The 12957-nt window shown below is 40.7% G+C and overlaps 1 protein-coding gene across 7 annotated transcripts in view; it reads left to right on the forward strand.

The window, feature by feature from the left end:
- Positions 1–12957, forward strand: part of spata20 (spermatogenesis associated 20) — a 70473-nt gene that overhangs the window by 24345 nt on the left and 33171 nt on the right. Inside the window, exon 14 of one of the 7 annotated variants that reach the window (XM_047377307.1) lies at positions 10898–10957. The exons of the other annotated variants lie outside the window; for them this stretch is intronic. Within the exon in view, the coding sequence (XP_047233263.1) occupies positions 10898–10935 (38 nt within the window). The 3' untranslated portion in view covers positions 10936–10957. Of the gene's footprint in view, positions 1–10897; positions 10958–12957 lie in introns of those variants that run through there. 7 annotated transcript variants of the gene reach the window in all.

Raw genomic sequence — 12957 nt, forward strand, 5'->3', positions numbered from 1 at the left:
ATTTTACATCACTACATGCATGACTCTCTGAGAGGAGACTTTCCTGACAGGTTTTAAAATTCACTCTGAATTAGTAAGTTATCTCGAGGAATTCCTTCTGGTTGATTAGATGTGACTAAGCCAACAAGGTGTCAGGAATTATCTTTACAGGCAGCCTGTGTTTTTTCTTTGCAGTTTTGGCTACCCTGCACCCCTACCTTCTACAGCCCCTTATATACAGCCACTTTAACATCACCCCCTTTATAAAACGAATAGGCTGGTTTCTGTGTTAACTGCCAAGTTGATACATCAATTCATCCTTTTAAGCATTTCTACCTCTACGATCAGCTCTTTGATCCCACTTCCTGCTCTTTATTTTGGGAAGAAATCCATATTTTGTACGCAAAGTGTGTGTTTATTTATGGAAAAACACTGCATCTTACCACATACAGGTCCTTCTCAAAATATTAGCATATTGTGATAAAGTTAATTATTTTCCATAATGTCATGATGAAAATTTAACATTCATATATTTTAGATTCATTGCACACTAACTGAAATATTTCAGGTCTTTTATTGTCTTAATACGGATGATTTTGGCATACAGCTCATGAAAACCCAAAATTCCTATCTCACAAAATTAGCATATTTCATCCGACCAATAAAAGAAAAGTGTTTTTAATACAAAAAACGTCAACCTTCAAATAATCATGTACAGTTATGCACTCAATACTTGGTCGGGAATCCTTTAGCAGAAATGACTGCTTCAATGCGGCGTGGCATGGAGGCAATCAGCCTGTGGCACTGCTGAGGTCTTATGGAGGCCCAGGATGCTTCGATAGCGACCTTTAGCTCATCCAGAGTGTTGGGTCTTGAGTCTCTCAACGTTCTCTTCACAATATCCCACAGATTCTCTATGGGGTTCAGGTCAGGAGAGTTGGCAGGCCAATTAAGCACAGTGATACCATGGTCAGTAAACCATTTACCAGTGGTTTTGGCACTGTGAGCAGGTGCCAGGTCGTGCTGAAAAATGAAATCTTCATCTCCATAAAGCTTTTCAGCAGATGGAAGCATGAAGTGCTCCGAAATCTCCTGATAGCTAGCTGCATTGACCCTGCCCTTGATAAAACACAGTGGACCAATACCAGCAGCTGACACGGCACCCCAGACCATCACTGACTGTGGGTACTTGACACTGGACTTCTGGCATTTTGGCATTTCCTTCTCCCCAGTCTTCCTCCAGACTCTGGCACCTTGATTTCCGAATGACATGCAGAATTTGCTTTCATCCGAAAAAAGTACTTTGGACCACTGAGCAACAGTCCAGTGCTGCTTCTCTGTAGCCCAAGTCAGGCGCTTCTGCCGCTGTTTCTGGTTCAAAAGTGGCTTGACCTGGGGAATGCGGCACCTGTAACCCATTTCCTGCACACGCCTGTGCACGGTGGCTCTGGATGTTTCTACTCCAGACTCAGTCCACTGCTTCCGCAGGTCCCCCAAGGTCTGGAATTGGCCCTTCTCCACAATCTTCCTCAGGGTCCGGTCACCTCTTCTCGTTGTGCAGCGTTTTCTGCCACACTTTTTCCTTCCCACAGACTTCCCACTGAGGTGCCTTGATACAGCACTCTGGGAACAGCCTATTCGTTCAGAAATCTCTTTCTGTGTCTTACCCTCTTGCTTGAGGGTGTCAATAGTGGCCTTCTGGACAGCAGTCAGGTCGGCAGTCTTACCCATGATTGGGGTTTTGAGTGATGAACCAGGCTGGGAGTTTTAAAGGCCTCAGGAATCTTTTGCAGGTGTTTAGAGTTAACTCGTTGATTCAGATGATTAGGTTCATAGCTCGTTTAGAGACCCTTTTAATGATATACTAATTTTGTGAGATAGGAATTTTGGGTTTTCATGAGCTGTATGCCAAAATCATCCGTATTAAGACAATAAAAGACCTGAAATATTTCAGTTAGTATGCAATGAATCTAAAATATATGAATGTTAAATTTTCATCATGACATTATGGAAAATAATGAACTTTATCACAATATGCTAATATTTTGAGAAGGACCTGTAATTTGCATTTTATTGCATAAGTATTTGATACATCAGAAAAACAAAACCTAATTTTTGGTACAGAAACCTTTGTTTGCTATTACAGATATCAGACGTTTCCTGTCGTTCTTGACGAGGTTTGCACACACTGCAGTAAGGATGTTGGACCGCTCCTCCATACAGATCTTCTCCAGATCCTTTAGGTTATGGGGCTGACGCTGGGCAATACGGACTTTCAGCTCCCTCCAAAGATTTTCAATTAGGTTCAGGTCTGGAGACTGGCAAGACCATTCCAGGACATTGAGTTGCTTCTTACAGAGCCGCTCCTTAGTTGCCCTGGCTGTGTGCTTCAGGTCGTTGTCATGCTGGAAGACCCAGCCAGTACCCATCTTCAATGCTGTTACTGAGGGAAGGAGGTTGTTGGCTAAGATCTCCCATTACATGGCCCCATCCATCCCTCAATACTGTGTAGTTGTCCTGTCCCCTTCGCAGAGAAGCATCCCCAAAGAATGATGTTTCCACCTCCATGCTTCATGGAGTTTAGACCAAAAAGCTCTATTTTTGTCTCATCAGACCACATGACTTTCTCCCATTCCTTCTCTGGATCATCCAGATGGTCATTAGCAAACTTCAGATGGGCCTGAACATTCGCTGGCTTGAGCAGGAGGACCTTGCGTGCACTGCAGGATTTGAATCCATGGTGGCGTAGTGTGTTACTAACAGACTTCTTTGACACTGTGGTCCCTGCTCTCTTTAGGTCATTGACCAGGTCCTGCCGTGTAGTTCTGGGCTGATCCCTCATGCTTCCTCATGATCATTAAAGCCTCACGAGGTGAGATCTTGCATGGAGCCCCAGACTGAGGGAGATGGACCGTCATCTTGAACTTCTTCCGTTTTCTTAGAATTGTGCCAACAGTTGCTATTTTCTTGCAGCCCATCCCAGCCTTGTGCAGGTCTACTATTTTATCCCTGATGTCCTAACACAGCTCTATGGTCTTGGCCATTGTGGAGAGGTTGGAGTTTGCTTGATAGAGTGTGTGTACAGGTCTCATTTGTATAGATAACGAGGTCAAACAGGTGCAGTTAATACAGGTAATGAGTGAAACCAGAGGGCTTCTTAAAGAAGAACTAACAGGCCTGTGAGAGCCGGGATTCTTACCGGTTGGTAGGTGATACTTACAAGCAGCTTACTTGCTTACTACTTGCAAATACTTATTTCATGCAATACAATGCAAATTACTCGTGCTCGTCATCTTACGCTTTATCCGGGACCGGGTCATGGGGGCAGCAGACTCAGTAGAGACACCCAGACGTCCCTCTCCCTAGACACCTCCTCCAGTTCCTCTGGGGGGAGCCCAAGGCGTTCCCAGGCCAGCTGAGAAACATAGTCCTTCCAGCGTGTCCTGGGTTGTCCCCTGGGCCTCCTCCCGGTGGGACGTGCCTGGAGCACCTCCCAAGGAAGGCGTCCAGGAGGCATCCGGTATAGATGCCCGAGCCACCTCAACTGGCTCCTCTCGATGTGGAGGAGCAGCGGCTCTACTCCGAGCCCCTCCCGGATAGCTGAGCTCCTCACCCTATCTCTAAGGGAGTGCCCGGCCACCCTACAGAGGAAGCTCATTTCAGCCGCTTGTATCCAGAATCTCATTCTCTTTCAGTCTTGGCCCAAAGTCCATGGCCATAGGTGAGGGTAGGAACGTAGACCGACCGGTAAATCGAGAGCCGCTTTTCGGCTGAGCTCTCTCTTCACGACAGCATCCCCATTACTGCGGCAGCCGCACCGATCTGTCTGTCGATCTGCTCCACTCTCCCCTCTAAAATGCAAATGAATTACTTAAAAATCACACACTGTGATTTTCTGGAATTTTGTTTTAGATTCCGTCACTCACAGTTAAAGAATACCTATGATAAAAATTGAAGACTTCTACATGCTTTGCAAGTGGGAAAACCTGCAAAATCGATAGTGTATCAAATTACTTGTTCTCCCCACTGTATTAGTCCTGCCCTCCACAACTCTGTCCTTTATGGAAGAAAGCCATTGTTGGGGAAAGAAGCCATACGAAAGCTTGTTCTAAGTTTGTTTGGGAGCAAACCTGGAAGAAGAAGTTGAGTTAGACCAAAATTGATCACTGTGGGCCAGAAAAATAACATCTTAATTATACCTTTCCGAGTGTAAAACATGGTGGGGGCTGCATCTTGCTGTTGGGATGCTTCTCCTCAGCAGAAGCAAAGCAGATGGTCGGAGGTGATGGGAAGATGGATAGAGCTATACAGGACAATCCTGGAAAAGACGAGGTTACAAAAAACGTGAGATTGGGGCAGAGATTCACCTTCTAGGAGAGCACACTAAACACAACCTGAGCTACAATGGAATGGTTTAGATCATAGCATATCCATGTGTTTGAATGATCCAGTCAACGTCCAGACTATAATCCAGCTGAGAAAAGAAAATAATAGAGAACTGATGTTCACAGATTAATCCTGTCAATCTAAGTGAGGTTAAGATTTTTTTTAAGATTTTGTTGCATTAGTGGCCCTCATTCACAGTGATCAGACCAGAAAAGAGTCAGCCATGCTGCACAGGTCACAAAGTTGGGAATCAAACGGACGGCTGCATTGAGGATGAATAGCCGCTGCGTACTGAATGTGGTGCGTGCTCTGCCTCTACTTCCTAATGAGTCTGAGTTTGAGCCATTTTGCAAAGAAGGCCGAAACTTCTCTAGATGTGCAAAGTTGGCAAAGCAATGAATGCACCTTCATATGTTGGATGCTGTCTACCATAAAGAATTACGGTTCATAACCAGGTATAAATCTCTCACTCATCACTGTACTTTATTTTCTCAAGTGAACTGGCCAGCATTATCAATCCGCAGACTCTTGCATTGATACATTTTCTACTATAAACCTATCCTTGGGCTGTTCCCACCTTATGTATCCTCCCACATGTCACTTAAACAGTCCAGCCACAGACCTCGCTCTCAGGACTTCATTCCCTTCAGTGTTCTGTTAGTATGATCAGAACTTGGGGAATAAAGCATTTTCTTACTCTGCCCGACCAACTTGGAACACTCTACAGCAGGACCTGAAACTATTTACGTTGATTCCTTTGGGACAGCGAAAATGTATGTTAAGAAAAATTGAGGAATTATCCTATGAAGCTTGCTCTCTTTATTAGGTTATATTTTATTTGCTTATTTAGTTTGAATTGAATGTTTTTATTATTTGTATTGCTACTGTGTTTGTAACTTTTTAGTTTTATTCAGACAGATCTCTCTTGCAAATGAGAACTTAGATCTCAAGGCAACCTGTATAAATAAAGGTTAAATAAAAAGAACTGCCCTGAAAGACCTGCAGCTGTAATTGAATGCCACATGTTTCAGAAGTCTATCCCTGCAAAATTCAAGCCCTGAAATGGTTTTCCTTCCCAATGACATTGTGCTGCTCCATCACATAAATTCCCAGTAAAATACATCAAAGTTTGCGGTTGTTAAATTACAAAATGTGAAAAGGTTCATTGGTTATGAATACTTTAGCAAGGTATGGTGCAGATATGGATCACCCTCTATGTTGAAGATAAACCACCATCGTTGATGCTGTTGAACCTTGGTTTTACCTTGATGTGGCATTAATATTTTATAAGAAATGCTTGAAAAACTGGCTGCATCAGTTTGCTGCAGGGGTTAGTAGCTCCAGGGGTGAAAGAAAGGATTGATGGACAGGTAGATGATTAGAACTCCTTCTGCAGTGGACCTTTGTAGTTTGACCAGTCTGAAGGATGAATAGCGTAGAACACTGAATAAATGTATTGGTTTGAATCGTACAAACCCTGCAGATGGTTGTGCATCAGGACTGTTTGGCTAAACCTGGGTGAAAAGAAGAGGTATGAACAGAGGACTGTGGTATTCGCACAAAAGACAGTTTTTGTCAGTTAATTACTAATTTATTCATACATCATGAATCTGTTGCTTTCCTTCCTTTACCCGCCATCATATTGATTGCTACAAACTCAGAGGATCTGGAAGCCTTTACTTTAATATCCCTGCCAGGTTCCCTCATTTGCTACACTTGAAGAAAAGATGCTGCCAGCAATAGTTAGATGGACTAATAGGTGACTAGATGAAGGATAAAAAAAAGAAGAGTGGAATATTGAACTCCTCCATTCACCCTAAGATCACTGCAACTGTCTCTCACTCAGGTTGAACCTCTCTCCCATAAAAAGCCCTACTAGAATGATGCCCTGCCTCTTGAGCTGCTTTGATCACCAGAGCTGTCAAACATGTCTCCAGTCTGTCTCTCAGTCCATCTGCTTTTGACAGATTGGAACAGCACCGTAAAGTACAGCTGGAGTCTGAAATCCGCTTCCTCACTCATCTCATCTCTCACTAGCCAAATCAGTTTTTTCCTTCTAATTTGTTACTTTTCCCTTTCTTGTGTAATCCTTAATTCAAACAGGTAAAATAATCTGTTGGAGTCAATTTTAATTTTAAACAACTCGCTACTTTTAATTGACAGCAAGACAGGATTTTTTTTTCATTAGTATAGAAGCGCAGTTTGATTAGTATGTTTTAATTTATTCAAATGAGTATTTGTTATCACAGAATAGCTATAATATATAAGCTAAAATAAACATATTACATGTCCACATATGCACATTTCTGACAGGATTTCCCAGCATTCATCATTTTAAAATAAGAACATATCTTTTGAATGTTTTGAGCATGTAGAAAAAAGCTCTGATAGGATATAAATATAAGTGATGTGTACTCTGGCCTGTCTTCAGCTGCCACTGCCCTTCTCTAACTGATGGCCACTGGCAGGCCAGAGAGGCTGACACCTTGTAAACTTGCAACTTTCCTTTGATCAGTCGGGCCAAAGCTTCCAGTTTGGATCTCGTCGCCTGTCACGCTTTTGCTTTCAAACGCATGTCTCAGATGGATGAATAACTTCTTATTGTTGTTTTACTGGCTTTACCTGGCTCAGTGCTTCTGTGTTCAATTGTGTCTTTTTCCTGGATTAAGTTATTGCTAAAGATATTGGTGCCATTGAATTTGTGTGCTCTTTTTCTTGACAAACTCCTGGCTCAGTGCTTCTGTGTTTAGCTATGTTTCATTTATAAAGTCATTGACAAAATTCCAGTGGTGTGACTGATTTTATTTTTATTTTTGCTTTTTTGTCACACATGTTTAAGATAATTAAAGTAATTTTAATCCCATACAAACAGAAAGATAGGGTAAGCGAATAGAAAGATAGGAAAAGCATATTTTAAATGATGATTTAATTTATTAAAGAAATAACCTATCCAAACTAACCTGACCCCAAGTAAAAAATAAACAAACAAAAAAAAAACTTATTGGCTGGAAGTTTTTAATATGTCTGTTTATGATTTTTGCCTCACTCTTCTGTGCAGAATTGTTTAAAATTAGCCACATTATAGGGTTTTCGAGCATGACCAACTAAACAGGATTTTAGTCCAGACTTTGGCTAGACCAAAGTCTAGTACCAAATCCTTTGTTTTGTTTTCTTGAACCTTTCAGAGGTGATTTACATCATTGTCCTGGCACACAACCAAGTTTGCTTGAAGTTAAGGTCACGGACTAATAGCTGGACATTTTCCCTCAGGATTTTCTGCCAAAGAGTAGAATTTATGGTTCCATCAATTACGATGGAACACAGGATTCTTCAGGAATTTGAAATTCCTGAAGAATCCTGTGTGACTGTCTGTGTGGTGTTCTTCATTTGAAATGCTGTATTTACATCAGGTGTAATAAGGCACACGCTTTCCAGAAAGCCCACAGATTATTTTCCCACAGATAAAACACTCGACAGTCGAAATATCAAAACAACTCAACTCAAGTCATTTAAACATATTTTATTCTCAAATATAGCCACATTGTTATTAAAGAATTTCTAAACATTAACATTGACCGTTTTCAAGTGGTAACTAAAGGATCTGCCCCCATTCTATTTCCATGGAGTTTAGGAACCACCAGTAAACCTGCAGTCTGAGAACAAAGTGCTCTGTTATCAATCAGATCTCTTACATACAGTATGGTGGAGCTTGATCATTAAGGGCTTTAAATGTGAGAAGAATCATTTTAAATTCTATTCTAGATTTAACAGGGAGCCAATCAAGAGAAGCTAAAATAGGAGAAATATGATCTCTTTTTATTTTCATCAGAACCTTTGCTGCAGCGTTTTGGATCAGCTGAAGGCTTTGAACTGCATTTTGTGGACATCCTGATAGTAAAGAATTACAATAGTCCAGCCTTTAGTATCAAATGAATAGATTCGATTTTTTGTGTCATTCCTGGACAGGATCTTTCTAATCTTAATCTAATCTTAATCTTAATATTCCAGATGTGTAAGAAGGAAGTCCTAGAAAGCTGTTTTATGCCTTCCGCCTTTTTAAAGTTTTAGAACATAGAAAAATAAATTAATTTCAGAAATGAAAAAAGATTCTTTGTTTACTGTGGATGCAAATAAAAAACAAATTGTATATATATATTTTTTTATTCATTGAAACATGTATCAATCTGAGACTTTTAACCTGAATACGTACTGAACCGTTATTTGTGTGAACCGTCCCCCCCAGCATTTGCATTGTTTTTCTCAGCAGTGGTTTTGACTTTGGAATTCTCCCTTGGAAGTCTTTTTTCTCAGTCTTTTTGCTTTTGTTGTATCATGAACATTGACCTTCACTAAGTAAGTCCTCCAGTGTTTTAGATTTTCTTGTGGGTTCTTTTGTGACATCCTGGATGAGTTGTGCTCTTGGAGTATTTTGAGGCATCCCCATTGAAGGTTCACCACTCTAGCATTTTTTTTTCTCCAGTTGTGGATTATGGCTCTCACTGTAGTTCACTGGAGTCCCAAAATCTTAGAACTGGTTTTCTACCCCCTTTCCAGACTGGTAGATGTTAATGACTTAGCTTATCATCTGTTGTTAAATTTCTATAGGCTGTGGCGTGATGTGCTGCTTTTTGAGATAATTTTTTTTTTCTTTCTACATGTTAGACAGGTTCCGGTTAAATGATTTCTTGACTCCAAAGCTTTTTATCATCCAACCTGGGTGAGCAGCTTCGAACTTTGTGTACTGTTACTTTCTTTTTAGTTTTTTTTTTTCCACATAGAATGTGATCCTGGCTCATTGTTTTGTGTTCAGCTGTCTGTCTTTCTTATATGACATTACTGATGCAATTATTGCTGCTATTAATTTTGTGTGCTCACCTTCATTTCTGTTCCTCATAGAAAGTACCCTTGGCCCAGTCTGTTTGTACTTTCGTAGATATAGTCACTGACAGAGGTATTGCTGTCATTAACTTGTATGCTCTCTTGCTTTCTTTTTTTCTATCCATTAGAAAGTACAGTGCTTTGGTGTTTATGTGTGCATTTTTCCTTAAAACAATCATAGGCAGAGCTTTTGCATCCAATAACTTAAACTTTTTTTTTCTTATAAATACTCCTGACCCTGTTTTTCTGCTAAACAGTACATAGATCAGACAGGATGCATGTAAATTTGTGCTCATGTGTCCCAAGCAGTTTTTCCACTTATATTTTATCGGAGGTGACGTGAGAGTGGTTTCCCATCTGAGGGGACTTTCATTGCCATTATGGTGTCTCGTTGCATTGGGTTGAAACCCATTAGCGACGCTCCAGCCGCTGCAGTGTTGGACGCCTGTCCCAGCAGCGTAGCCTGTCAGCAGTAGACAGATTACCTCCCTCGCTGCCTCTGTACGTGTCCCAGCCTTGCCGGACACCCGTGTGTGTGTTTGTGTTGGAAAGGGAAGTCTAAAATCATCCACACTCTCTGTCCCGCTTTTCTTTGGATCTTTTTTTTTTCAGTTAGCTGAGTTTCCTGAGACTGCAAACTGTTCTCTCTCTCTCTTGAGGCAGTGCTGCACTTTTAGATGTACTCCCAGGTGAAATAAATATGTTACAGATGCATCAACTTAAAGGGTGCATCAGTTGAAAAAAACTGTTATGACATTAAAACTTGATGAAAGTGTAGGGGGAGTTTTATTCTTTAACTTTATTCTTTGTTTATGATCGCAACAATTTCCTTTACAACAGTATGTGTGTGTTTCTGACCTCCTTTTCACGGGGCTCTTTAAGAGGAGAAAAACGTGACTTGTGGAAAGCGACACTTCCCCTTCCAAACCGTGGTGTGTGTACTCTTGAAGGTACGTTAAAATCCTGTCTGCCATGGGGCTCACAAAGAGCTGTAACATACTGCCAGGTGAGAGCTATTTTTGCCAGTCGCTCATGCATTGATGTGCACGTGTGTCTTTGTGATTTTTAATTCATGCTCGTCGTAAAAACAACTGAATATGCATTATGTGGTGCAGTTTATGTGGCTTTGAGTAAATAATTCTGTTGGGTTATTGTTGCTATTTTTAGGTTTTGTCCAAGGTATGCAGTCAGACGTAAAAGCAGCTTTCAACACTGAAGTCAGAGCTGTTTCCTCACACACAATCAGAAATGCAGGTATCAGACCCTTTCTGGGATGCAGACGTGTTGAGAGGTTAAAGGTCATTTGTAGGTTGCCCCTAAGCTCTAACTAAGATAAAATACTGGTCACTTAACAGTGCACATAACAACACACTTCAGCTTTGGGATGAATGTGTGTTCGAGGGAGGATAGAACACAAAACACACTTTTATAAGGTCTTCATGATTATATGAACGGCTTGTTGACCAAAGATTTCCTCAAGCATACTTAGTCTATTCATCAGTTGTCTTAAGAGTTGATTTCAGGGTCTGTAGTTTGTAGGAATAGATCACATTTCTATTAACATTGTTGGGACCCAGCCATGGAAACAACATTAAAACTCCAGTACACACTTTTCTGGAACTTTCCAAATAAATTGCATTTAATTGACTTCCAGAAACTGAGGAAAGGGGGCTGGCAGCAGACTTCCCATGATGCCACTGTCTGAATAAGAGCACCCCCTCTCCAACAAACCGACCTCTTTCCACTGCTCCTCTGCGGGACCAGGATAGGGGAGGCCCACCGCGCTAATGTCTCTTTGCTGGCAAACAGACATAACTCTTCAACTGGATCCAAGAGTGTCATAAGATCACGCAATCATATGCACAAGTTAAGTATGAGTGAATAACTGTTTGTGTACCCAGTATTCATTCGTAAAAAGGGAAATTAAGGTACACGCCTGGCTTGACTTTCTCTCTCAGGCCTGCAAAAGCAAACGGTGTCCCAGAGAAGTCCCTACAGAGACGCTGTCTCTACAAGCCGAGTGAAGCAGTTTTCCTTGCCTGAGAGGAGGACGAATGAGTAGCCGCATTACGGCAGTTAACGTGCAGTGTGGTCAGCGGACAGAACGAGCCGTCTTCCAGCCACTGCTCCAGTGGTAACCCTTTGTTCACAGAGCTCTCTTCAAACTTCATCGTCGCTTGGACAACGTTCCTCACCATAGTTCATGAGGTTAGGGTTTGGGCAGAGCAGAAAAATAGAAAGATTTAGATTGAAATGATCTAAACCTTTTTCATTTTAAGAAGTTTGGTTTTGTTTGTGTTGAATTCAGCTATCTTGGTGCTAGCAGAATATCTGCAGCACACGTGTTCAGTTTGTGTTCTGTGTTTGTGTGTTTTTAAAGTTAAGACAAACTTTATTGTGTACGGCTCAAACATAAACATTGCATGGTAATATTGCATCACTCTTTTGGTCATGGTTTTCAATCATCTTTAATCAACTTGTTGATATTGTACATAGTCCATTAGTAAAGAGTTTGTTGACTGAAATTTGTTTGACTTTTTGTTGACTTATTTTTTTAAATAAATTCTTGTATTTTAAGAAATTGTGTGAATTAATTTGATGTGTGTGCAGAGTTTATGATGTTCAATAATGTCAGAGCTCGTCTCACACCTTTTTATTTTGTCCTAATACCATCACCTTAGTGGGCTGGTATTCACAGGACAACCCTTAACAAACCAAAATATTATTTGATAAAATATTAATATTAAATAATATTTTCAGATTCATAATCCCAACAACATGAGGTTGGTTTAGGACCTCGGTCATCCAAGACATAATAATCCTAAATGCTTGAATCCATTGCAGTTGGACTTCTTTTCATGCTTTCTCTAGCACATAGCTAGAGGGGTTATTACTATTTCATCAAGTGTACAATTCCAATAAAAACACAACAGAATATGAATTACAAGATCAGTACTACTAGTTTCAGGGTGATGCTGTGTTAAATTAGCAAGTTCTGAAAGATTCAGTCAGGTCATTTTCACCTGGTCAGACCAACCTTTTCCTGAAGGAATACAAGTCAGTTTCAGTAGAATATAACAAAAAGGAGCCAGAGGGAGCAATCCAATTTCAAGGGCTGCATGTTTAAATGTTTGGGTCAGATTATGACTCAAACAATGCACAAGCCATGATGGATGGTAACAGTGATGCTAATGTGGCTAAAGCAAATGGTGACACTGATTACAATCATCCACATAACTGAAACAGATACATACAGATCCTTCTCAAAATATTAGCATATTGTGATAAAGTTCATTATTTTCCATAATGTAATGAGGAAAATTTAACATTCATGAATTTTAGATTCATTGCACACTAACTGAAATATTTCAGGTCTTTTATTGTCTTAATACAGATGATTGTGGCATACAGCTCATGAAAACCCAAAATTCCTATCTCACAAAATTAGCATATTTCATCCGACCAATAAAAGAAAAGTGTTTTTAATACAAAAAACGTCAACCTTCAAATAATCATGTACAGTTATGCACTCAATACTTGGTCAGGAATCCTTTGGCAGAAATGACTGCTTCAATGCGGCGTGGCATGGAGGCAATCAGCCTGTGGCACTGCTGAGGTCTTATGGAGGCCCAGGATGCTTCGATAGCGGCCTTTAGCTCATCCAGAGTGTTGGGTCTTGAGTCTCTCAACGTTCTCTTCACAATATCCCACAGA

Source organism: Girardinichthys multiradiatus, chromosome 10, assembly GCF_021462225.1.
Source record: "Girardinichthys multiradiatus isolate DD_20200921_A chromosome 10, DD_fGirMul_XY1, whole genome shotgun sequence".
NCBI lineage: Eukaryota > Metazoa > Chordata > Actinopteri > Cyprinodontiformes > Goodeidae > Girardinichthys > Girardinichthys multiradiatus.